The sequence below is a fragment of the Cladophialophora yegresii genome, assembly GCF_000585515.1.
Source record: "Cladophialophora yegresii CBS 114405 chromosome Unknown aczIN-supercont1.2, whole genome shotgun sequence".
NCBI classification, from domain to species: domain Eukaryota; kingdom Fungi; phylum Ascomycota; class Eurotiomycetes; order Chaetothyriales; family Herpotrichiellaceae; genus Cladophialophora; species Cladophialophora yegresii.
The window spans coordinates 3,245,152-3,270,889 of NW_006913046.1; the positions used below are offsets into that span (position 1 = coordinate 3,245,152).

At 54.9% G+C, this 25,738-nt stretch overlaps 9 protein-coding genes across 9 annotated transcripts; 5 read left to right on the top strand and 4 right to left on the bottom strand.

Moving 5' to 3' along the window:
- Positions 1 to 2,778, bottom strand: A1O7_03097 (STE/STE20/PAKA protein kinase; the record flags this gene model as incomplete). Its single annotated transcript, XM_007757123.1, has 3 exons — positions 1 to 413; positions 466 to 2,681; positions 2,756 to 2,778. 3 exons carry the CDS (start codon positions 2,776 to 2,778, stop codon positions 1 to 3), a joined length of 2,652 nt encoding a protein of 883 aa, XP_007755313.1.
- A 2,073-nt stretch (positions 2,779 to 4,851) lies between these two features.
- A1O7_03098 (uncharacterized protein) lies at positions 4,852 to 6,255 on the top strand (the record flags this gene model as incomplete). The annotated part of the gene is made up of 1 exon (XM_007757124.1): positions 4,852 to 6,255. The coding sequence occupies one exon, from the start codon at positions 4,852 to 4,854 to the stop codon at positions 6,253 to 6,255; it is 1,404 nt and encodes a 467-aa protein (XP_007755314.1).
- A 711-nt stretch (positions 6,256 to 6,966) lies between these two features.
- Positions 6,967 to 8,028, bottom strand: A1O7_03099 (uncharacterized protein; the record flags this gene model as incomplete). The annotated part of the gene is made up of 1 exon (XM_007757125.1): positions 6,967 to 8,028. The coding sequence occupies one exon, from the start codon at positions 8,026 to 8,028 to the stop codon at positions 6,967 to 6,969; it is 1,062 nt and encodes a 353-aa protein (XP_007755315.1).
- Positions 8,029 to 9,354: 1,326 nt separating this feature from the next.
- Positions 9,355 to 10,137, top strand: A1O7_03100 (uncharacterized protein; the record flags this gene model as incomplete). Its single annotated transcript, XM_007757126.1, has 1 exon — positions 9,355 to 10,137. The coding sequence occupies one exon, from the start codon at positions 9,355 to 9,357 to the stop codon at positions 10,135 to 10,137; it is 783 nt and encodes a 260-aa protein (XP_007755316.1).
- Positions 10,138 to 10,678: 541 nt separating this feature from the next.
- Positions 10,679 to 11,446, top strand: A1O7_03101 (uncharacterized protein; the record flags this gene model as incomplete). The annotated part of the gene is made up of 1 exon (XM_007757127.1): positions 10,679 to 11,446. One exon carries the CDS (start codon positions 10,679 to 10,681, stop codon positions 11,444 to 11,446), a length of 768 nt encoding a protein of 255 aa, XP_007755317.1.
- Positions 11,447 to 11,831: 385 nt separating this feature from the next.
- A1O7_03102 (uncharacterized protein) lies at positions 11,832 to 13,781 on the bottom strand (the record flags this gene model as incomplete). The annotated part of the gene is made up of 1 exon (XM_007757128.1): positions 11,832 to 13,781. The coding sequence occupies one exon, from the start codon at positions 13,779 to 13,781 to the stop codon at positions 11,832 to 11,834; it is 1,950 nt and encodes a 649-aa protein (XP_007755318.1).
- A 347-nt stretch (positions 13,782 to 14,128) lies between these two features.
- A1O7_03103 (uncharacterized protein) lies at positions 14,129 to 15,742 on the top strand (the record flags this gene model as incomplete). The annotated part of the gene is made up of 1 exon (XM_007757129.1): positions 14,129 to 15,742. One exon carries the CDS (start codon positions 14,129 to 14,131, stop codon positions 15,740 to 15,742), a length of 1,614 nt encoding a protein of 537 aa, XP_007755319.1.
- A 5,753-nt stretch (positions 15,743 to 21,495) lies between these two features.
- A1O7_03104 (uncharacterized protein) lies at positions 21,496 to 22,072 on the top strand (the record flags this gene model as incomplete). Its single annotated transcript, XM_007757130.1, has 2 exons — positions 21,496 to 21,581; positions 21,727 to 22,072. 2 exons carry the CDS (start codon positions 21,496 to 21,498, stop codon positions 22,070 to 22,072), a joined length of 432 nt encoding a protein of 143 aa, XP_007755320.1.
- A 1,286-nt stretch (positions 22,073 to 23,358) lies between these two features.
- Positions 23,359 to 25,266, bottom strand: A1O7_03105 (uncharacterized protein; the record flags this gene model as incomplete). Its single annotated transcript, XM_007757131.1, has 3 exons — positions 23,359 to 23,511; positions 23,560 to 24,901; positions 24,995 to 25,266. 3 exons carry the CDS (start codon positions 25,264 to 25,266, stop codon positions 23,359 to 23,361), a joined length of 1,767 nt encoding a protein of 588 aa, XP_007755321.1.
- Positions 25,267 to 25,738: the final 472 nt, after the last annotated feature.

Consider the following 25,738-nt stretch of genomic DNA (forward strand, 5'->3'; position numbering starts at 1 on the left):
CTATTGTCGCCCCTTCTCTCGCCATTTCAACAGTTCACTTAGGCTTGCCAAGCTGCATCCCATGCGCATAAAGTCATTCCGTAAGAGTTCTTCGGCGCTCGCGCGGCTCCTAACGTCGACACAGAGGCAGACACTCAGGAATGCTTTTAGCTCCCGGGACAGCTTGTTGGGGTTCTTTAGGCGAGGCGTGCCATTAGTGGCAATTAGGAAAAGAGCCTTGAGTGGCTCTTCGTTCAGATAAGGTGGTTCGGACTCGATCATTTCGATGGCCATGATCCCGAGCGACCAGATATCAACCTTGGGTCCGTACTCCTTCTGTTTGACGACTTCGGGCGCCATCCAGTACGGTGTGCCCACCATTGTAGCGCGTTTGCTCTTCGACTCGGTGAGCTTAGCACAGAACCCGAAATCGGCTGGAAACACTTGGTCAGCAAAAGGGTGGTATAGCACGTGTCGACGACTTACTGATCTTGACATTTCCCACGCGGTCGAGCAACACATTGTCGCTCTTGATGTCTCGGTGGATAATGTCTTGAGAGTGCAGATGGGCGAGTCCTTTGCAGGTCTCGAAGCAGATCGTGGCGATCTGGTCTTCTGTGATGACCGGATTATTGTCGATGATATCCGTGAGTGCACCGCCCTCCATGAACTCCATCACCACCCAGAGTTCGTTGTTCTGCTCCTGTAAGAAAGAGTCCAGGAAATTGACAATGTTCGGGTGCTTGGAGTCTTTCATGACGATGATCTCGTTGACAATCAATTCTTTCCGTGGCTGATTGCGGAGATCCATCTGTTTGATGGCCACTTGGCCCTTAGGTCCATGAGTACGGTAGATTTCACGCGCAACGGCCGATGTGGCACTTTCCTTGACCCTGGCAACGTAGACTGAGCCGGAAGCGCCTTGACCGATCTTCTTTTGCTTGCTGTATGACTCCATGGGATTATCCTTTGATACCACCTGCTTAAGCTTGGCCATAACTTCACCCTCGCTCATGCTCGACATTCGCACCTCCTTGGCCCGCTCCTCGACAGGCTTCTTCGCAGTGAGGGCAATTTCTGCTTCTTTACGAGGGTCAGCTGCAGCCTTAGCCTGCGGCTGTTTAGCCACGTTCAGGGGCTTGGGTTGCTGTACTGATCCTTGCGACTGGGTTGAGGATGGACCATTAACGCCATTTGGCTGTGGCTTCGGAGGAGACTCTTTCCGTGATGGTTCATTTGGCGGATATCGAGCATTTGGTGAAGGCTGACGGTCGCGCTCTCTGCTTTCTGGCGACCGTAGCGAAGCCTGACCGGCCGGAGCAGACGGAGAAATGGATTTCTGCGAACCGCTACTGGGAGCAGAGGGAGCTTGCCTTTGTGCTGTAGGCTGCTGTCTAAGCGACGCTGAATGTTGAGGAGCGCTTGGAGCCGCACGAGCTGGATTGTACCTCGGATCCTGTCGGTTAGGTCCGCCTCCATAGCCTCCAACCTCCTGCTGAGCCATAGGCGGACGTGACTTTGGCAGCGAAGAGTTGTAGGCCTCCTGCTCTTTGCGAGCCCGGTCTGCCTCTTCTCGCTCTCGCTGTTGTTGTCTTTCAAGCTCACGGGCGCGCTTCGCATCCGCCTCCATCTGCCGGTTTTTCTGCTCTTCCATCGCGATAGCCTTTATCCGCGCAGCATCAGCCTCCATATCATACGACCCTTTATCTGTTTGCGCCCGCTGCAGCTGGGGCTTGGCGGGTGGTGTTCCGGTCCGGGTTGGCCCATCCTGCTGGTACTTGTTGATGAATTGATTCGCATTATACCGCTGTGCATCTGTAGGTGGTGCTGGCCTCGGAGGCGCCACAGTATTGCCGCCTGCCGAGTACCCGAGCTGCTTATTCGGTTGAGTCGCTGGGGGGGTGACCATGCCAGGAGTATACATTTCCGGGTGTTGTTCACGCATCTTCTGATCCGAAACAAACTGTAAGACTTCAATGACAGCCTGTGGATTCTTTTTGTAGTCATCTCTTGTAATAGCGGAATTGTTCAACAGTTTCTCCCACTCTTGCGGGAGCCCCACAAAACCACCAGTCTGAGGATCGAAGCCAACATGGATGCGATGGTTGAAATTAGTCGGGTTGCTGACGCCTCCCATGCCCGGACATCGTTCGTATATCTTGTCAATCCAATCGTAGATTTCGTCGTCGTTGCGGACCTCACAGGTCATCGTTCGGGTGGGCAGGTCTCGGGGCATGACGACCTTACCCCCTACATCCTTGGGGTTGGCAAGACGAGTGATCTCAAAGGCCATTCGAGTCTCTTCCGACCGAGTCACTCCAGTCACGGTGTTCAATTGGATCGACTGCATCAGCTTCCCATTCTCGCTCTTCATAAAATCTAACCTGAATTCACGCAGGATGAGGTACCGCTGATTCCATTGGGCAAGGAACTTGTCTTCTTTGCAGCGCACATGGCCCTCCTTGATGATCGTAACGGGCCCTGAGGGCTTTCCAGACGTCGACAAGGATAAAGAACTTCCATTGGAAAAGTATGGTGCGTTTGGTGTGCTGACCGCAGGCGACGCAGGTGCGCCGATAGACATGGAATCGAAGGGGGCAGTCGGTATGGACGAGTTTGAGCGCTGCAGCTCGATATGTCGGGGTCGGTCGGTCGGAGGACGAGGAGCTGGACCGGGGTTCATGAATTGACCTGAATAGAAGCTGTTCGAGGTCAGGAACGAAACCGTAGAATGAACAATAGTGGTGGCGCCTCGAATCGCTACTAGACGACTTACCCATTCTCCTGACCAGACGCCATTGTCGGATGGCGTTCGGAGGTGCGCTCTGTTACACGACCCGTGTGGTACTGAGCGGAGCCGCCAGTCAGGAGGTCGAACTTGTAGCAGCCGTCGTGCTCAGTGAGGGGTAACGGTGGGTTCAGGAGCAGTTGGCACTGGCGGCATGCGTGCGGCTATAATTTGAGTGAGGCAGCGAGCAGAGGCCCGAAGATATCGTGACAGTTCGCTCAACCCGTACAAGCACTGCGGATGGAGTCGTGACTTTGGGCGGCGAGGTTGAATGGCTCGGGGCTGGGATCCGCGCTTTTCGACTGGGTCGGCCCTGGCACTTGCGGCGGTGTCCGGTTCAAAAGAGCATAGAGTGCGCTGCTCTTCCTCCTCAATCACCACCTCGTTACAAGCACTGCCTGGGGCCACTTTGTGCTTTTTCGTCAAGCCGTGACCGAGAAATCGAGTCTAGTGGGAAACAACACGACTCCGCCGCTGGAAGGAGAATATCTGCTTGCTAAGGACCATAGGGAGGAAACCACAAGGTTCGACGTGCCAAGGACGGCTAAGAAGATTGTGCGCTTGATGATTGACAGACTACCTAGGTATGTATGATATGTCTCGACATGCAGTGGTGACACTCAGTTCTACGAGAGGTACCTGCTTTTACCACTAGCACCGGCGCCTTAAAGAAACCCCTGAGTGGAGGCCTTCCCTCGTGCAAATGAATATGAAGGTCTCAAGTACATTCCATGGTGGAGGCAATATTTTGGGTATCTCAGAATCAGGCTGAAACCAGTCAGAGCATGCAGCCACGTTGGATTGGTCGCGGCTGCTCATGAATTCTAGCAAGGTCTTATCGTTGTTACAGTGAGCGGCTAAAATGAATGGAGAAGAGTACTAGTAGGAGGGAGGCAAGCAAATGACAGGAGGGGAGGGAATAGCCACAGGCCTCGCCTTGCAGGATGGAGGGCAACCAAGCTCTAAGCGACCAGGATTAAATTCTACGATTGAACCACTCAAGGCGCGTGCTGCCGCTACCGCTACCGCGGGAAGGTGACTTTCTTCTGCGCAGATACGGTCTGCGGAGTCCGTCCCACTCAAGGTGGCCACAGAGTACTTATGAAACACTCTCAGGAGGCGCCTGGAGTCGTTGGAAATCCAACGAAGACTCAATCATCCAAAGATCAACGGCTGATCGGTCTCAATTCACATGCCCACGATGCCCTTGCCACGCAGATGCACTTCTAGCTTGTGTCGCGTCTCTTGTCGCGCTCCACAGCACGCACCTCGGTCATGCTCTCCACCTCTTGATTGCTCAGGATATGGTAGAGGAATTTCCCGTCATCTCGGAGTCGAGGACGGAGAAGTTAGATCTCCACAACCATGTGGCGGGCTGTTTCAAGCATACGGTCACAGCCCGCTGGAGGAGAACCGAGCCGAAAGACCAGTACTAAACGGGTCCAGACTTTGGACAAGGTCAAAAGAGACGTGCTCGGCGTGGCTTCTACCCGTATCATGTACCTAATCGACGAATATGGCTTGACTGTATTCCGTATCAGCGAGGACACTGATTTGTTAAGAGCATCTTTTGATGGTCCGTTGAACTTGCTGCGATCCGGTGAGTCACCCCGAGAATGGGCAGTCTCAAAGAAACAGAGGTTTGACTGTAGCGGCGGTGGAGGTGGCCGCCTTGCGTTCAGCGTTGATGGTGATACCCAGAGTGGTGACTGCACGGTGACGGGCGGCCTACACGATACTGTAGCCACCATATTGGTGGTACCTTCGTAGGTAACTGAACAATTACATAAGCACACACTCGGAACAACCCAGTCTCGCCCTGTACAAGGCTGAAGATCCCCGCAAGGCTGGCACCCCACCTAGCCAATGACGCATTCGTTCTGCGGGCAAGTTCAGAAAATGAATTTCTAAGCCAGCGGCGTCGCCAGTATTTTGAGCGACTCATAACACTGCCTGCCTCCCTGTCGATACTTCCTTTCTCTCCTACCGAACCCCCTTGTGCGCCCATTTCAGACTTGACGCTCTCGAATCCTCCAGAAAAATATCACCCTTTCATCTGTTCGGCCCATCCCACCTCACTCGCCATGGCGCCTGAACCTGTCCCGCGTCCTCCCGACGCCACAGAACCTGAAGATGACGACCTCCTCGACGCCGACGAAGCCGCTGAGGAGATCATCGACGAAGACGGCGACCACCCGATGGACGACGATGACGACCTCGACGCCGAAGAACAGGAAATCCAGCTACAGAATGACTCGGCCGCCCACTTTGACGCCCACACAGACAGCATTTTCTGCATAGCACAACACCCCACGAACGCGGACATTGTAGTGACTGGCGGTGGCGATGACGTCGCATACCTGTTCGACGCGTCGATACCGGCAGCTCCACAAGAAAAGCAGCAAGGCGAAAGAGCAGGCATCTCCCCACTACAGAAACTAGACGGACACACGGACTCGGTCAACGCCGTAACCTTCACATATCCGCGCGGTGAATACGTGCTCACCGCGGGGTTGGATGGGAAACTGCGCACCTACCGGTCCGACGATCTGTCCGGATCCAAAGCGTGGATTTTCGTCGCCGAGATCGCCGAGGTGGAAGAAATCAACTGGCTGGCTGCGTCGCCGAACAGGGAGCACGAAAACGTAGTCGCTCTGGGCGCCAACGACGGCTCTGTCTGGGTGTACAAGATCGATGGAGACGACAAAACCTCCCCCTTGACGATCGTACAGGCCTTCTATCTGCACACCGCGTCGTGTACAGCCGGGGCGTGGACCCCGGACGGCAACCTCCTCGCGACGGCCTCCGAGGACGGAAGCCTCTACGTGTGGGACGTCTTCTCGACAGGCCAGGCTGTCGTGTCCAAGACTGCCACGGATCAACGCTTCGAGGTCGAAGGCGGGTTATACAGCGTCGCGTGCACTACGTCGTTGGTCGCCGTGGGGGGAGCAGGCGGGAACATCAAAGTCGTGGGTCTACCTCAAGCGGCGGACCAGGATAAGAAGACAAAACCCAAGGGCGCTCCCAAGCAGGTTGCCTCGTCGGCGGGGCAGATCCTAGCGTCGATGCAGGCACAGAGCGACGGGATCGAAACCCTGTCCTTTTCCTCGCCACCCCTGACCATTCTGGCCGCCGGCAGTGTCGACGGTTCGGTCACCCTTTTCGACACGGCCCACCGATTCGCCCTGCGGAGACACATCAAGGAAGCGCACGAAGAGTTCGCGGTCGTGAAGGTCGATTTTGTGCGCAGCCCCCAGAAAGGAGGCTGGCTTTTGACCACCGCGGGCATGGACGGCGTGGTCCGCCGCTGGGATGTCCGAGGCGGGACCACGGCCGCTGGGCAGGGTTTCGTCGGCGAGTGGAAGGGTCACAGGGGAGAGGGCGAGGGAGGGGGAGTATTGGGTTTCGTGCAGGGGGGTGGCGGACACAGAATCGTCACAGCCGGCGATGACGGCGTCAGCTTGGTCTTCAGGGCGGATATCTCATGACCGAAGTGAGAAAATGGCAATGGCAATGACGACCAGTCCAGACCCGCATGTCATTCACTGGCGGTCGCTCGTCATCGACGACCGACTTGCACGCGGAAAGAAAATACCTGGGCTTCGTCTTGCGGACAGGCAACCTTGTCGCATGGGTCACGCAGGCTCTCTAGGCGAATGACCGACCCCCTAATCTATTGCGTGTGGCACCGTCGGTCCATTTGAAACGTGTAGCAACGGCATATCTGGGAACGTCAAAGATTGTGTCCTTGACAACATCGACGCGAGTCCAGCCGAGTTGGGTCGGGATGTCCGGGTAGCGCGAGTGCCTGTCTGCCTTCTTCATGAACATGTGCAGCTCGCACCGCACGACGACCGTCTGTGAAGCCATCTTATGGTCAGTCAGAGTGGAGAGTTGAGCGACGCACACCCTTGAGACCTTGGAAGTGAGCAGGTGGACCTGTACAGAGGTCGCTACATCGTAGTTGGACGCCATTGTGTACTGGTATGGCGACATAGTGTGAGGACCAACTACTGCATTCCTTCTCGTAAATACAAGTTTCCGCAGTTCTCTCCTCTGGACACACATCCATGTCATGCTCTCCTGCGCATTCTGCCGTTCACTCTTGGGACTTGAGCCTTCAGCCTTGCTTCGGCCAACTCTCGACTCCAGATCGAGCATCAAGATTCGCAGCAGTGGCCGCGGTGGTGGTAACATCCTCAAGCTGCCGTGCTCTGCGTGCCCGTCCTCCTCTCCTTCTCGACCAACTCAACATACTGCCCCACCAGGCTCTTCACCATATCCTCGATGCCATGGAACTCCACGCCCAACCTCTGCGTCGTCTTGCTCGGATCAAAGTGCAAAGCCCAGTCCGGGCATTCGCCACCCAACGGCAAGATCCCTCTTTCCACCTGCCGGGGAAACAGTCTTTTCACCACCCTTTCAACATCCACCCAGGACACGGGCAGAGGGTAGGCGGCAATGAACCGTTCCCCTGTCTTGATGTCGGGGCCCTCCATGGCCGCGACATGCACTGCGGCGACATCGTCGAGCAGGACAACATCATTGGGTCGCGGCGTGTCGTCCTTGTGGCCGAGGAGGAATTTGATCATGGTTTGGTTGGACGAAGGCCGGTCGACCAGTTGACGGGATGAGGTCACGGGTTCATTGCGGCCCTGGACATAGCCGGGGAGGATGTGCACGACGTCGAAGTGCAACTTCTTGTGAGTTTTGACGAAATCCTCGGCCGCCGCGTTGGCCAGGATCTTGGACGCCGCGTATGCTGCCAGGGGGTGTTTCGGGATGTCTTTGACCTCGGGCACAGGAGCGAGGTCGTCTGGGCCGACGGTGTCGCGGCCTTCCTTCTTGGCGAGGATGGCAACGGACGAGGTGATGACGACGCGCTTGACGGTTGGGGATCTCTGAGCTGCCTTAAGCAGGCCGAGGTTGCCTTGTATGGCTGGCGCGATATAGGTTTGCTCGACGTCAAAGTCCGGATCGGTCTGGGAATCATCGGGCAGGGGCGAGGCAACGTGCACGATATAGTCGACGTCTTTCACCGCATCGTCATACGCGGCGTCGGCGAAGGCGTCTGGGGTCTCCACGAAAGAAACTTGGTCGGCGTACGGTTTGACAGAAGGCAGGTCGTTGAGCTTTTGTGCAGTGGCGAGCTTGCGGCTGGAGACACGGACTCGGTATCCCTTTTTGAGGAGGAGCACGAGGATTGCGAAGCCGATATGGCCTGTAGCTCCCGTGATGAAGACAAGAGGTCCGTTCGACATTGCTACTACATTAAAATGGACTCAAGGGGCAACGATCTCTCTAGGAGGAAACAAAGCTGCTCGTCGACATAAATTAGTCTGGCATTGATATTGCTTTCCACTCCCGTAGTCACAATGTCGAGTCAGAATATATACACGCACGTTGATCCCCAGAGACTGCAACATTGTCATATGCAGTCCTTGATTAGCAGATCTGTAATAGACAGATTTATCAGCTGCATGCGAATGATTGCCTGAGATCGTGCGACCAGGATGAACGTCTTCGAAAGGCCTTCGGACGCATCGAATACGAATCTGGGCGAAAGGATTCCGAGAACTGTCATGTAGGTAAGGAGCACAATGGGCGATAGGATGGCCATCAAGGCTGTCATAGGCCAGCTTAGCACACGTGGTTGGGTAATCGAGGTGTCCAAATGGTTCTTGCTAATTAAAAGACGACTGATGTGGCGCATCCAAACCATGACGGACGATGGAATGTAGTTCGAAGTTTGGTTACTGGCTAGTCTTCACGGCCAAGGATCTTGGTCAATATCGCCCGTTCGCTTACTCACCTGGATCCTTGCTTCGATTGAGCAGTGACCGATAGGACTGGCAGTGAGAGGCACCAGAGGAGGACGTGGCCAATCTAGATGTTGCTCTGTTGCCCTCCGTCAGGAAGCGACGGTCCAAAGTGCGGCTGATACACGATGACTTGCATTGACGAGTTTAGGAAGCGATGAAGTGAACGTATGAAATCTCGATCAGATTGCCTTACACATCAATGCATAGCACGTCGTCGGGTTTAAGGTTGGATCCTGGGATGTGTGGTCTGAAAGCTTGTAGACCGTTGACCACTCCCCGTTTGTGTTGAGGAAGGACGGAAGAGGACAAAGTCCGAGGAGCACGGAGTGTCACCGGGGTGGAATGAACGTGGTGAGTTCAAGTGATGAATGACGTCGGTTTGGGCACCGCAATTACCCATTGAGGAAGTTGCCTGCTTGCCCATTACCTCGTGCCTCGTTCTTGGCGGGTGCTTGTCGCGTTCCTGGCGTTCGTACCCTTACAGATGTCCATCAGGTCGTTATTGTAGGATCCGGGGCTGAACTTCGCATCTCCACCTTATTCCTCGCTGCCATGGACTTAACGGCGACATGTCCGGAGCATGGTGGAGGTGAAGGAGTTAGCGGGCGTTGCCAGATAGAGGTCCAGGACGATAAAGGCAAGAGCTTCTCGTCGAATGTCGAACACCTCATGAGGAAAGCACACCTCTAGCTGTTCTCACAACGGCAGAATAGCCGCAGCTCGCGATAGGGCAACCCACATCCAACCAACAACACGCTCCCAAACATGTCCTCTCCAAGATTCTCAAACAAGCTCGCCGGCAAACGTGTCCTTCTGGCTGGGGGCACCGGTGGTGTTGGCATCAGCGTGGCCCAAGCACTCATCGAATTCGGCGCGTCCATCATCCTCTCCTCCTCACGGGAAGCCAAAGTCAGAGAAGTCTGCGCCCAGCTCATCAGCACTTATCCAGAAGCTAAAGATCGTGTCTCGGGATACGCCTGCGACCTGGCCAGTCCTAGCGTCGAAGCCAATATCGAAGAACTCTTCGCAAAGGTCGGCGGCGAGCTCGACCATATTGTCTACATGGCTGGCGACCGACTGCCAATGATGCCGCTGGAGGATGTCACGCTCGAGAGGTGGCAGAGGTGCAACCAAGTCAGAACCATTGCCGCCATCCTGGTTGTCAAGATTGGGACAAAGTACATGAAGAAAGACCGACACTGCTCAGTTGTCTTGACCGGCGGCTCGATCTCGGAGAAACCGATCGCAGGAGGATGGTCCATGCTGGCACTCATTGGTGCTGGCTTGAACGGTCTAGCAAGGCAGCTGGCTTTTGATCTTGCGCCGATCAGGGTGAACTGTGTTGCCCCCGGTATTATCGAGACCGATCTGTGGCAGGGCATGGGCGAGGAGGGGAAGAAGGCTTTCTTCGCCAGCCACGAGAGCAAGATTCCAACTGGTAAGGTCGGACAACCCGAAGATCTTGCCGAGGCGTACCTCTACTGCCTGAGGGATGCCAATGCGACGGGGATGGTTGTGCACTCCAACAGCGGGACGTTTTTGGCGTGAGCATGTCCGGACGCCGTAATATCACAGCATTAGCTGGTTGGATATGCCTTATGATAGAGTTTTATCGAGGGAAGATCCAAGTTCGCTCCCACAATTACAAACAGACAAGCGCGACTTCAGCCTCGCCGGTCGCCGTATCTCAGCCTCGTGAGTCTTGGCTTCGTCTTCAGCTCGGCGTCCATTCTCACTGGCAATCTGCTCCGCAACACAAGTAAATCCAGTGATTAACTCGATTCCCAAGACCGCTTAGTATGATGGCATAAGGTCAGTCAGACCAAGAAATAAAATCACACCCGGAACAACCATTTACATGACAAAGATAACGTGCCAAGTACGGTTCGAGCGCGACATTTAAAACCACGCGATATAAGCGGAGGTGGCACGGAAGGTCAATACACCGAAGCCAGTACAGAGTACAACAGCACAGAGGACGCAAGCCGTAGGACGGAGCACGCAAACACGCCAGAAACTCACCTTGCTTCTCACAACGCCCAATTTCTTCCAGTTCCTCCAACACAGTTAATTAGTGTCATCCACCACAATGGCCTCGCGCCCGACGCACAGCCACACGGGCACGCCCCTCCCCGCGATCCTAATGCTCCACGGCGGCGGCTCCAACGCGACAGTCTTCAAGATCCAAGCCCGCCGCCTCCTCTGGACGCTGGAGAAACAGTTCCGCTTCGTCTTCGCGCAGGCTCCCATAGAGGGCGCCCCGGGGTTCGGCATGCTGCCTGTGTTTGAATCGTGCGCGCCCTTTTACCGATGGGTATCGCGCAAGTTCCGCGCCGGCGAGTCCGATGTCGAGGGCACGCCCCTGGAGGAAGTGGCGCGGCTGGACGCCAATCTGATCGCGCTGATGGAGCAGCACGGCGGCGTCGACCAGTTCAAGGGCGTCATCGGGTTCAGCCAGGGCGCACGCCTCGTGGCCGGATTGCTCCTGCGGCAGAAGATCGAGGAGCGGGACAGCCCCGACGGTATCTCGAAATGGAAGTTCGGGTTCGGGGTCATGATCGGAGGCCCGTTCCCGCCGATCAGCCTCGTGGAGGAAGGGGATGTCGATCCCGCGGACTATGCGTTGCTGAAGACAGTGCCGACGGTGCATGCGTGGGGGCGCGACGACCATGTCAAGCCCGGGTGTGTCGAGTTGATGAAGGTCTGCGAGAGCGATCATTGCTTTCAGATGGATTTTGAGGGGGGCCATCATTTGCCGTTGAAGGATGTCGAGGCCAAGGATCTGTGTGATTTGATCATGGCGGCGTGGTATGCTAGCGGGGGCACCTATGGCGTGAGTGCCGACGAGTCGTATTGACGACGCGACGAACGGGCGTGTGCCGCATGGTGGTGGGTGATCAGCATTAGCGCAGACGACATTCGGCGGAGCAAGCATGCGTGGGATTTGATGTTCGGCTGGGCATTCAAAGTACGTCGAGGACGAGAACACGAAGATAGAGCTCATCACGTTTATGAGTACGGTGTAGATGTAGAAGACATGGATGTATTCTCCAAGGCTGGCAAGGCATTGTATCACGTTCCCTTGGATAGAAAAGACAGGCCGCCGCACAATGGACGGCTGGGTGATTCACACAATGCCATGCTTACTCGCTTTAGAGAATAAATGACTGCCTAGCTAGACGCAGCACTACCCGAAGATACCTGAGTATCTACGCCTTATGTCCTTGCTGGTATCGTGCAATCTAACCTCCTCCGACCATGTTTCCCACCGCGCCTGCGAGCTCGGAGAACAGAATCCCCTTCAATACGTTTTCGCCTTGTTGCTCCGCCCAGTGCCCGGCATCGATCAACTTTCGCTTCCACGACTTCTTCTGCGACTCGCTAAGTTCGTCCCATTTCTTCAACGTCTCCTGCTTGACGACCTCGGCGTCCGACTGGATGACCTCGGTCGAGATCTCCCCGAGAGACTCCTCCCGCACGATTATTGCTTTGGGGGTCTCTAGGTTAGAGTTTTGATCAACCAGGTTCTTCAAGCCTGCGGTCGCAGCGGCAACCGCGGAAGAAAGGGTGGCAGAGATGTCGTCTGCTGACTTCTTGAACTCGTCGACTGCACTGTGCGCGGCGACCGGGATGTCGGAGGCGGCGGAGCTCGCACGATTGGCGAGTAAAGAGGGCTCGCCAATGAGTTCGCGCATACGAGGCGAGAGCCAATCTGGCGCTCCAAGGGTCGGCGGAACGACGCCACGGATCTCGCAAAACGCCTGCATGAGGAAAGCCACAAAGCCAATGATCACAACAGCGAAGAAGACGCTGAACGTGGTCTGTGCGGCCTCCGAGCGACCAGGCGGGATGAGGACGTATCTAGGGGTCTTGACGTCGGACGATGGGAATGGCCGCAACGGAATGTGGTGAACTACCACAGATTTGTCAACACCCACGGAAGCAAGCCGTAGAGACTGAGGCCCGACCTCTCCAGTCGCAGGTATTTTGGACCCGATAAAATTGGAGAAGACCAGGCCAGTCAACGGTCCGTCGTGGACGTCTTTGAGATATGTGAAAGAGCGGAATGTCCCGAGCCCTGCATCTCGGGAATAGTCGAGAGCCAAAACCTCGATGGCGCTGTTCTCCCCGGGGATCCCTCCCACTGCCATCACGAATTGCCTCTCTCCCTCGACTTCGTTGAGTGGTGCGACATCGAGCCCCACGGCCGCCTTGAGGGATTTGTTGACTTGTTTGCGCAGGACTATGCGTGCTTGTGAACAATCCTTGCTGACCCGCAGAACCAGAAGATCAGCCCCGGATCTCTGAGGCCGGTTGCGAAGGAGAAGGAGAAGGCGAGGCGTAAGGAAGCGAATGGCCCGAAACTTGGGTCTTTGCGAAGGCGGAAGATTTGTAGAAATCTCAGCAGCCCGGAAGAGAGACGTTGGCGCTTCAGGGGTGGATGTTATTGGAAGTTGCTGCATGAAGACCTCGTCGTTGGTGCAGTACGCCAGCACATAGCCACCCTTCTCGCCTTCGTTGGGGGCCAGGTCGAGGTCCTCAGCTTCCTTAGTGTCAAGGTCTACGCGGGAGACCACATTATCCTGGCTTGGTTGGGGTCTCGGATGGAATACAACAATCTCGTTCGTTGGGCCCAGCCCGGAGGCAATAGCTGCCAGCCGAGGTTCTCCAGACTTTTGAGTCGGCGAAAAGCGTAGTACCCTTTGATAGGTCTCGTTCTTGGTGTCCACCTTTGATTTAAACAATGCAGTCCGTCCGAGAGATTGTGTCACTTGTGTCGCTTGTGCTGAGATCAGCGGCTTCTCGGCACCTCCGTCCACGGCACTCCCATCGGCTTTTCTCTTCCTTGCGGGAAGTCGAATCCTGAACGACCGTAAATGTTCGTTTTTTCCCGCCTTGTGGTCTGCAACCGAGCTGTTGATGCCAGCAAACGCAGTCAAGTACTCTGGCGATGACTCCGCCACGGCCAGGCTGGTGACCGAATCCTCATCCTTTGCCAATTCGATGTCGACCACCTCTTTCAGCTGATCCCGTCGCGAGGCGTCGATCAGTGAAATCTTGTTCGGCACACCTGTCGCGGATGAGCCGCCTCCTCCGCCTACGAGTAGGAAGTCTGGGTTGAAAGGGTCAAAATCTGCGGCATAGAGGGGGTATGATAGCTGGACGCGGGCAGAGGACACGCTGGGCGCCATGTCGGTCTGCGAGTCAGGCGAGGCAGATCTGTGGCAGAGAGACTATTCCGAGGGCTGTAGGTGCGTTGAATAGGGTGGTTATAACGATACCCCGAATGTCACAAAGCCTAGATCCTCCATGAAGTGTATCTAGTAAGAATATACCATCCGTGCAGCTGTCCGTCCAAAGTGTGAATGTGAACTTGGGCTTCGGGCTTAAGTAGAATCGAGCTAAGCCGAGTAGGGTTAAGCTTCATTCGGCTATCGATAAACCTTAAACTCTAATTCACGTGCTATTCATCGATCTGTCGCGTTGGTCCCTCCCGTAACAACAGATCCTCCCTGAGTTGCCAGATTGCTGCATCACGATGCGCAGAAGGGCAACCTATGTCACTCATCCCAGTCGAGCAGTCGATCCAGCGGATATCCAAGTCCGCCCCAAGCAGCTCCTGCTTGGAGGCTTGAAGGCTGCTCGAGAAGAACGCCTGACCTATGGGTTGGAGGAATTACCAGCAGAGTTGGCGCATCACCTACGACAATGTCACGAGCTTCACATGCGATGGGCTCCAGAGCGGCCTTACAATACCACAGCACCGTTCCTGTCGCGGAGTTCTCCAGGGTTACACGTCCAGTACACCCCGTTGAACGAGACTCAACCTGATCGACTCTGCGACCTCCTTCACAGACTATTCGGAAAGCATCTGAAATGCGACTCGCCCAACGCCACGTTCATCAGCCCGCCTTTAATATCAGAACGATTTGCCCAGATGTCGTCTCTCCAGTACTATTCTGGTCTGCCTTCTCTGAAGTATTTGGTGGCGTACATCTACCGAACCAGCTGCGCCCCAGACGACCTTCAATGTTTGCACACAGTATCGCTCCTCAACATTGCCGATTCGGTGGACGCGGACTACGACAGCATTTCGCACGCCCTGACCTTCACTGTCTTGTGGTCCAAACAGCCCCCTGTGTTTTACGATCCCATCGGCGACTTCACGACTCTTGATGCCTGGAACCTCGACGTGCAGGCGAAAGGGGACGACAGGGTAGAGGTTGGCATTTTGAGCGCAGGGAAAGCTACTGAACCGTCAGACTTGCAACTCTCGGGCTTTCTCACCGTGGTTGGAGAGGACGATCGTCCAAAGGCCACGCTGTTCAGCTTCCCTTCACGCCATCACTCTCTGAACCAGGAACAGTCGCGGGAACAGAAGTACGCCGTCTCATTCGACCGACCTACAGGACTACATCCGACTCTACGGATCTCATTCCCCTCGGCCTCATCACTGGTCGAGCCCGCTGATAAGCCTGCCGACAGTGTCTGCGCATTACAGACGTATCTGACGCTCCCGTCCTACATCTTTGCCGACAAGTACGCCTTCCTCAGCAACGATCCGCTCTTCCAGAACTCCCACCACCTCGGCCAGCTCCATTCCATTGCGGGCGAAACGGATCTCGAGGCCCCAGATTACGTGGTCCAGAAATGGGGCTCAACCATGCTGTTAAGCATCCAGACACCCAACAACCATACTCTCGGCGGAACCGGGACAAAGTCGAGCAGCCGCGAAAGCTGGGACATCACTATCCCACTACATCTGCGGTACCTGAACCCGAACAATAACGGCACTTCGGAAGTCGATGTGCCTTGGCCTATCGTGTTTTGGGCCTGCACTGCAGATGACGGGACCAAGTTCCCCGTCAACCCCTTCGACAGGACTCAGCTTGGCTTCGACGGCCTGTTCGGGCCCAGAACAATGTTTTATCACTTGGATCCTGCGCCCAATGCAGCCTCTGCCGGCAGGCTGGTAGAGCGGATCTCCATTCCGGTCTTGAACCTTGAAGCCACCAGCTCGTGGTCGATAGAGATGCTAACGGTCGTCGCCATCGCGCTAGGCTTCCTGTGGGTGCTGGTGAAGTTGATGCCGGCATTGTGGCCTCGGCCTGCTACTGATAAGGACGCTTCGGGGTCGAAGAAAAAGCAATGAGGGCGGGACAATAAGGGATAGGCCAACTGCACTGTGCGGAGAGAAGCTGTGACATGGCTGCGATCCATTCATTGCATGTATGAATGATCAGGGGCCGTTTCCGAGGAAGGAGGGATCCACTACTCCATACCCTATCGTTTCGTTGGTACCTCAGTATCTAATGTGCATTGATATCAACCTATCTTAGCTCTCTGCGCCGTGTCTATTTCGTGACCGTGAAAGGTTATCGAACCTCGTCTGGAAGGGCGGTAGACGTTTGAGTCATCCCAACCCCCTCCACGCTGCCGTTCCACGCTACGCTCCCCTTGGGGCTCTGAGCGACGTACTATAATACACACACACTACCATAGTCGAGACTCAAAGCATTTTCCCCCAGACCTGCCAACGTGGATTGGATCACTTTCTCCGAGCATAATATGCCGTGCCCTCCCTCTCTTTGTATATCCAATTGCTGTGAGATCCTTGTTATATGCTCCGGACGAGGAAGCCTTTAGTCGACATGCCCTGTGTAGGCTATTGCTGCTTGATAGCTAGCCTAAAACTGATGTGTGCCCAATCCACCTAGACAAGTCGCCACTGTAGTCACCATTCAGGGCATCGAAAGACAGGGGTACCTCGCTGAGTGGCGTGAATGGGGGGTTTCAGACATGAAAGTGTCTGGTAGTCTGAACGGGACGACCACAGACCTTATGCTTCAGTTGACGCTCAAGAGTCAGTGGTGCGATCGTGAACGTAAACAGGTGATATGGACGGACAAAGCGCGGGATCACGAGCAATTGCTTCGAATCGAATAGCAAAAAAAGGGACGGAGAAAGACGTATAGTGACTGACTAGACGTGCTGGTGACTAAACTGGAAAGTGAGAGGGTTGGAAGATTCTCACGTCGTCGCCGCATAAGTCGAAGTTGAGATCAGAGTCCGCTTCCTGTGTTGTACTGTCACGCATAACCAGAGAGAGTCTTGACTTGCCTTTGCAGGTCTACGGCGACTGGGGACCCTTCGACGGCATTTACTTTCACACGGAGTTGGCTGGGCTGTGAGCAATGGCCACAGCCAGATGTCCGGATACGACCCGTTAACACGAGGCCGCGGCGGACGGAACAGTACAGTCTCCGCATCTTAGGGCTTGCGTAGAGTGAACGATGAGAATGCTGTTGTGTGGCTCTCGCCCAAAGTTCAGCTCCGCCGAAGGAAGACAGGCTACCATCAGGCTCGGTCATGCCATCTTGCAGGAGCGTGACGATGGATCCGACGTGGAGATTGATCTGAAGCAGTTGCCTTGCAGAACGAGTGCAACCTGCCATGTCATACTCTGCTTGTCGCCTCGAAACGTGTTACCTAGTGTAAGTAGGCAACCTCGGACCCATGAGATGCACATGCACGATTAGAGCACTTCGTCAAGTCGATGTGGATTTGAGACGCCTTGATTGAACCTCGAGGCTGCGAAGAGAAGGACGCACGGACAGGCGGACAGGACGCTGTGGAAACAGCTCATTCAGCTCAGTATGCATGGGCTTGCTGAGAGGCCGAGTTCTCAGCGCCTTGGGCGCTCACCGGTCGACGGTAGACCATTCAAGGAGCAGTTCCGTGTGGTCGATCCTCCCGTGTCCCGCCTTGTCCGAACATCACCGCCGATGGCTGAGGAGGGAGAGGCATCAGGACTCTTGGTGTCAGGGACTAGTCGAGGCGGTGGCGTCCGTTGGAAAGACAGAGCATGTTGAGAGACACTATCGCCAATGTGGGAAGTCGTCAAGCATCGCAATGACTCGACCTCACTTGCGCCCGACAGCACGTCGGTTGAAAGCCTCATTCTCGCACCGTCCTGGCTGGATCACTGTTTCTGCTGCAGGAGAAAAGGCGTCCTCGCAGCCACCACTTGCATGAGACTAAGAAGTGAGGATTGTGACATCCGAGCATAGCATTGAAAGCGCGTGCGTCCAAGTGGCCGCCTTGCAGGACCCGAAAGAGAAGTGTCAGATCGCCTCGAGGGCCACGATAGTGATGGCTCCAAGCGTTGATGGATTTTGATGCCTACCCAGGGATTGGATGGTTTGATTGAACGAGTCTGTGCGCGTTCCGGGGAAGCCTTGCCGCCCGGCATATCGTGGCTAGCCTGCCGTCCGCTCGAAATTGGTATCCACACGCTACCAGCCAAACGGTCTGCAATCTGGGAAACCGCCCAACACCGGTAATGATGAACTCGGAAGGCAACCGAAATGAAGCGCAGGAGGGCGCAGGCAAGGTTCAGGCTCCATTTGAATGAAGGTCAGCTGACGGAGCTCGGGTTCGTATTATAAATTCTTGGATACTGGCGCAGTCCTCGGACCTTCGAATGCTTCGGCAACCTCATGAAGAAGGTTGCACCGAATGAGATGGCATGAGACTACTGGGTAGGCTGTAGAAAAGGCAAAGACGACCCTAGTCGAGGCCATCCATGAGTATCCAGTATACGAAAGTGCAAATGTTCTGAATGAGCCAGCACCAGTGGAGTGGATAACGTCGACTCTAGCTGTCGTACACATTCTGCCTAGTGGTTGCCTTTTTGACGACGGTGACGATGCCCAATGAAGCCAGTTTTCCGTCCTGGTGTGCACGTAAGTGGAGGGTGACGGTGTTCTTTCTGGGCAGAACTGGTCAAGAAGCAGTGGATTCCGTGGTGGGATTCGTGGAAACAGTGGCAGGTCTGTTCTGTAGGAATCGCTGGCCAGAAGCAACTTGTGGCAAGGAAGACGCCGGTTGACAGCGCGTGATATCCATCCATACCTGGCATGATCATAGGCCCCCAGTCGCACCACTTGACCAACACGATAGCGGCGAGTGGGCTCAAGACGAGTCCCCAAACGTCATTCGCCACAGGGGCCCGAGCAGAACCATGTGCCTTCACAGACGTCTCACGTCAAAGGTTTCCAAAGTTCAAAGCCCTGCATCTTGCTCAATGTAGTCTTGTCTTCACTCCATGGTAAGTTCATGGATTTGGTTGTGTGGCTGTGCCGTAAGCAACGGAAGGCAAGCAGCACGTACGGAGACCACAATAATTGCAAGGTATGCGGGAAGGGATCGCGTTTGCCCTAAGTCCGTGTCAGCATCTGATAGCGAGCATGCCGACAAGTCCCCAGTGGTTGGCCGGAAGAGCTGCGACCCCAAAGCATCGGAGGCGAGCGAATACGTTCCGGAAGAGCCACACGAGCGCTGAAAACATCATGTGCAACCTCATGACTCTTCTCTTCGCAGCTATGGGCTTTGAGTCGCCAGAAGAAATGTCGAGAACACTGTGAAACATCGAACCCAACCCTCGTAAAGCATTATGAAATGTGGCGATCGCTGTGAGGCTGAGCCTCGCCACGGCCGATCAACCATTCGCCGACCAATCGACGCTGGTCATGGTGTTTTTCTGTTCCCTGTTCTGTCGGGGTGTTCAGAAAAGTTGTCTCAGTGCGATGGCAGGGTACACAGTAACTGGCAAGCAACGGCAGGATTGGTCCTGCCATCGCTGTCGACAGCAGCTCGCCGCTTCAGGAAGGAGCTGAAAACGCGGGCGAGCTGGTCCCGGTAAAAGTGCATTGTTCCGCTGTGGTAAGCTCAGTGGCTGCACTCAGTTTGCGCCGGACACAATTCAGCTCCAGGATGGTGCGCCGTAGAAGACAACTGTCGACAAGGAGGAGAGAGGCGAAGGACGAGCGGCGAGAACTTTTCACAGCTGAACTCGTGATGCATATATCTCTGGCATTGCTTTGTGGCGCACGCCCGCTTCGCCATCGGCAGCGCTAGGTTCTCGCCTAAATGCGCTTCTACGCTTCTTTTCCGCTGCCCTGAACGAGCAAAAGTCCTTGTGGCTAACCTGTGATGCTCCAACCAATCAACATTTCGCACTCTTCAGCCACAACTTTGCACCGCCTCACTGGCCCTCTCCAATCACGTGCCAGTCCCTTCTAAACCTTCTTTCAGTGTCAATTCGACTCTTCTTCAATGTATCCCGGCACGACGACAATGCCCTCCGCCTTGATGCCACCTCTTTCTCTGTCCAAATCTCTTGCGGTACCATTTGTGAGGCGGTACACTGAGACCAACCCCAATAGCGAGGTTTTCCGGGTTCTCGCGAGCATCATCAACACTTGTGTGAAATCTCCGACCCACTGATCTTGAAGAGCGAAATGTGATTGTTCTACAATTCTCAATCAATGATAATGGCTGCTATATATCCCAACTGGGTCCTTCGATCCCGCAGTCTGCCTTTCCCATCTCCTGCTCAAGAGATTTTATCCTTGAGCCTGGTATGTGGTCCAAGAGTTGACTTGGATGCTGAGGGTTTGCAGAAATCGCACGTCCTAACGAACACAGCCGCGAGGTAGCTGTCTGCGATCTCCGCCATCTATATGGTTACAGTCCACCCGTCTTTTGGGGCTGATGATGCAGTTCAGGCACAGTTTGACCACCGCGATATGCACCTTGGAGAGTTCATTTTCTTGAACGTTCCTGTGGCTGTTCCGCGTGTTAGCTCTCTCGGGGACTTCAAGATGCCATCTCGATTAGGTTTACGCCGTGATCGATGTACGCCCTTCGAGACACGCCTATGCCATTGCTGTTGGCCTGGGCGGAGTGTGCAGCGGCTTGTGGCATGCGGTCGGGACAAACACCTGCACCCCTGGGATTTCTGAATTTTGCAACCGCTGAAGCGCGAGTTTAGGTCCAGAAGTTCGTCTGCGGTTCATGATCTGGCCACTCGACTATCTCCTGGATCTGTGGAGACTTTCGTCCCTACACATTGACTGGAATGCTTGATCAGCACAACAGGGTTTTCGCCGCGCTCCGTCAACAGTACCAGACTGGAGGGTTAGCGGCTTCAACCTCGGTCCCCTGGGAAGAAGGTCGAGTGCTCGCCTGAAGATACTTCGGCTTTGAAACCTGGCTCAGCTACATTCTATGGATGGCCACCATTCAGTTTGGATGAATTTCCTACTTCTCCATGCAACTGGTCATGGCCAAGACCAGAGTCCATGGCTTTCCGTACTAGGAATCATCTAGGCATTGAGGTGGGCCGGCTTGCGAACCCCCCCGAGCCCAAATCTATCAGTGGCTACTATTCCACCTGTCGGAAACCGTCCTTTCTGATCGAGACCTGTCACAGCTGTACTCAGAATCTGGATAATACCATCAAAAATGCACTATTCCAGGTCCTCACCACGATCGGCAATGGGCACACGCCAACGTGAGTCCCTCCAAACGAAATCCCCGCCACAAAGCACAGTGTCCAGCTCCTCCACCATGCAGTCTAGTCAAAGCTGCTCAAACCCACGGATCGACTCGCAAATAACAGCGAGCAGTGACTGATGTGCGTGCTGAAAGATCCGAAGGCACGAAATTCCTCAGCACGCGAACCAGCTCCGAGTCGTCCTCCGAGTCCTTCTCCGGCGAATCACCTTGGGAATCGAACAATTAGCGCAAGGTTGGCGGACTCTCATTGGACTCCCTCAGCTTAGCGCTTGCATGTCCATCCCTTATTGGCCGAGACCAGACTTAGTGCCTGCCTGGCCGATATCCCGAGCATTCCTCCTTCCCCCGGACCCCTCGACCTTGATTTCCCTCCCTCCTCTCTCCTTGCCATGATATCACATTGAGCACTTTCAATCTCATCGGTCTCGTCTCTGTTGTCGAAGTTTCATCAAGCTTTGGACTGGTCCAACTAGGTTCATTCAAATCTGAGACGCACGACCTATATCAACTCACATATCACTTTCCTGGCTGACATCAGGCACCATGGCCAGCAAGATTGCGAAGTCCGGGAGGTTTGAGAGGCCCTCCAGTATCAGGAATCCAATGCTCCCTTCAGAGAGAAAAGAAGAGTGTGTCTCCATGTCCTGATACAGATTGAACTGGCCGTACATGTCGTGCTAACCAGCGATGGTGGTCCAGCCGTCGCCGCATTCCGCTCACTCATTTCACTTTGCTCACCGTCCCTGAAGATCCAATGCTATGTGCTTATCTCAGGAGCATGGAGTCCGTGGACGTGAGCCTGGAGAAGAGAATGTCCCGTCCTCAACTCGACGGACCTGCACGTCTTGGCCTTCGGTCCACTTCAGCACCAGAGTCAGGCTCGGACCCAAGCTCAGTCACAACCGGCAGAGCTGTTCGCTCGCATTCGACCACGGACCAGCTCCCTGCCACCGCCGAAAACGACCACTATCCAAAAAGAGACAACCCGTCGGAGTTAGAACTCGACCTAGACAAGTTCATGGCGTCCCTGACGGCGCGGGAGTCCCCGGACGTGGTCATCCAAACTATCGCCTCAACCAAAGCTGCACACAGTACAGTGTCAATGCGTCTGTCGACGTAGGTGCCCGATGGAGGTCGAGGCGATTAGGAGGATGCTCGGTCGTTCAGAAGTGTGTGTGGCTGGGTAGTTGGACGAGTGCTAGTCCCACAACCATCCCAATGTAGTTTCATGTCATGGCATGTTCGTGCAAAAGCGGCCGTTGGCCATCATTTTACTACCATACATCGTACACATACAGAATATACGCCAATGTCATGATGTGCTTGTTTCGATTTGTCGTTCGGTTTCAGCTATCCATAGCCATGTAATATGTTAGTGGCAGGGCGGTGCAGTCGTTCTTCAGTTGTCCGCCGACCGTGACGAGCATTGGCCTGAACCGAACCTACCATATCTGACCCGCTCCAGGGAGATCTCAGAACTAGCCATAACCTACCACATTTGCCTGCACGTTGCTCGTCGTATATACCTCATAGTCCACATGTAGTCAACTGCGCGAAATGCTGGCCTGACGGATCCGGGATGTCTGGTGATCTCACCACTCACCCACTCGCTTGCTGATTCACAATCTACTCCATTACTCGGGTGCCATTAAGCAAATCATCAAGCAAATCTAAAATCTTCAACAATCAAATGATATTGCTCGTTACGACAGATGCGTTTCCTGGCGTTACCCCGACGACGCAGCAAGCTATGCTCGTACACGTACACGGACACAGGAACTATGTATGCCTTGAAAGGATACCCACTCGACCTCCGAGGCAGGGATTGGGACAGAACACAACAACACCTCTCGCCTGTGAACGCAGGACTCCAGGAGATGCATCAAGCCACGTCCCAGTCGTCATTGCATCGGCCCGGTCGTTGCCGGTGTTTGGTACTGTTGAACCCGAGATGACGAAGATCTGGTATAGTAGGCTGATACAACCCAACGGGAAGTGCCGCTGTCTCAAGGCAGTGGTGTTGTCGTTGTCGTGCTTGACAGATTCCAGGATGGTGGCGGTGGCAAGCACCGTGGGTGACTTACCAACTCCCTTCCCCCAATAGATCTGTCTCACTATGATCACTCCGTCCCTGTTGTTGCCGCAGTACATCGAGTAGAACGCAGTCAAAGGACCATATGTCATTTTTCCGAGTCCGTGTCCATGCCCAACTTGCAATAGCTCCTGGCCGTCTTCTTGTCGTCCGTGGTGGTGTTGCGCAGAGTCCGTCATGGGAACGAGACGTGCTGTGGTACAGGGGCTTTTTTCCATCAGCACCCCATGGAAGTGCCCCCCAATCCGCACCCGACTTCTTTCTGGCGGGTGCTGATGGAGAAAAGCCCCTGTACCACAGCCCGTCTCTTAGGGTCAGACGTCGGTCATGGAAACATCACGTTCGGATGCAGGTGCGGGTGCTAGAACGTGCAACGTATTCATCGAGGAGTGCCCCGGCAGCGACAATGCAAACTTGGTGCATCCGAACTGCTTCGTCGTGAGATTATAGGTGATGTAACGATTCAACTGGGACAAAGTCAGCCGCGACAGGTGGGCACACACAGCAAAACATACGGATGCTAGCCTAGCTCCCAACCAGATACATCGTTCAGCCCGTGGTGCTGCATGACTGGGTAGCTCTAGAGTGCGTTCGTCCTCGTCGACCACTTGTCCCTCGAAGAAATCCGGAGGGAAATAGAACGGTGCCCACACAAGACCACGGATGAGGAAATCCTCGGGCAACTGCCGACCAGTGCCGGATTGCTGCTGAGGGAACTCGCTGGATTCGACACGGGCGTCCACCACTCCAGACCTGCTCAACGTATTAAGGGAAAGGACGAGTTTCGCCCAAGGAATGTCATTTTCGAGGTAAATGAGGCCACCGGGAACGTATGAAAGAGACCAAAGGAATGCTAACGTAACATGTAAGAATGGTAGGATGTTGCGATCGCCGACTTTGCTGGCGACGATAGCGACGGTGTGTGCCCAGACTGGGACCGCGTAAGAGGTGACTTGCTCCGAGGAGGTAAACTTCATGCCCGGTTGGTCGCCGGCTGACGGACTGACCTGACGGAAATCTGCCGCACTGAGTTCGTTGTCCATCCAGAATTTCCGATGCGAGTCTTCCTTGGCGATGTGGTCCATCCTCGAAGCAACATTCGCCGGTAGCAGTTCTGTCTGTGTCCCTTTCAGCTTGTCGTGGTGTGCCCGGAAAGCGCCCCACAAGAAACTCTCTTCGGAGCCAAAGTCCAGTATCCATGAAATCAATCCCGAAGCGACCTCAGTGCCTTGGACTTTCCAGTTGGATCCTGATCGGGCTATGTGATTGTCCAACTCCGAGGCAAACAGGTAGACGTGGACACAGTAGTCGTGGATGAACCCCTTCGTGAAGAGCACCCCTGCTGCGGTGACCAGGGAGTAATCGAACTTAGCGTACTTGGACACAATAGCTTCCTTTTTTGGATTCTGGCTGGGCAAACCATATGCCTCGAGCAGAGGATTGAAAAGAAGCATGATGCTATCCCGAGCATTGGGGAACGGGTTGACACTGACCAGGGCCTTGGAGTAGTAGAACAGCTGGCAGACGATGTTGGGTCGAGCCAGGACTGCGAGGTGATGCATGATCCTTCCAGTCTCGGGAGAGCGATCGCTAGCTCTGTTGTACCACATTCTAGCGACGTTTGCCCACGTCTCGCGATCCCTCAAGTCGGCTTCTTCGATGGCCATTCGATAGCGGGCGAGGTCTCCTAGGCATTCAATCCATGTCTCGTGAAAGGCTGGGACAGATTCCATCAGTAAAGCCATCATCTGGTAAGCCAGGTAAACAAAGCTCAACATGTGCTCCAGAGAATACGGGAGGCGATGACGCAGCAACTCCAAAAACGAATGAATGCCATGTCTCCACATGCGTGCAGGCCTGCGACTAGAGTTAGTATCGCCCTAGGGCTGTACGATTTTACGGTAGAGCCCTGGGTGAGGAAACCGCAATGCGGATGGCAGGAAGTCTTACATAGCATACTTGGCTGGTAATCTACGCAAGGCCGGTGACGCTGTAGGGTGTTGGCTTGCGAGGAAAAAATCGTGATGCTCGTGAAGCAAGGTGCGATGTAGAGCTATAAGTGCCTGCCACTGCTCGTTGGACAACTTAACCGTGCTCTGCGATTGTTGCTGACATATCTCCACGCATTTCTTCTCCACCATAACAAGCCCAGCGTAGATGCCTTTGACTTCATTCACTAGCTGCTCCTGGGAGATTGGTCGAGTGTCGGGTTGCAGGAGCATCCCCGTATCCTCGTACTGCACATCATGCTCGGGCTGGAGGGGAGACCCCGGCACTGGATCAAAGAATTTCCGGTCCACCTCCTGTCCGTAGGGGGACTGCGTACGATGACGCGACGAGGAGAAAAGTTGCTGCAAGGATAGCCGAGGAGAAGCAGGTGACCCGGGCCGTTTGACATCCAGAGGTTGCAACAGAGTATTCTCGTGGGGGCCGGAAGAATACTCTGGTGACGCAGAGCCAGGTCCAATCTTGGATGGGCGGAACTCGTCCTCAAGGGCAGGCCGCTTCGAAGGTCTTGTTCCAGCTATGTTATATGGAGAACCAGGCTCCTGCTTGATCTGCGGTGACGGATTGCGTGGGGGTGAGTCACTGTCCCCAGGCTGCCGTTGGCTGTAGCTCGCACTTCTACATAGGCATGAGACTGTTAGAACAGGATGCCAGGGAGAGCGGATGACGCGCAGGCAGTGGATACCT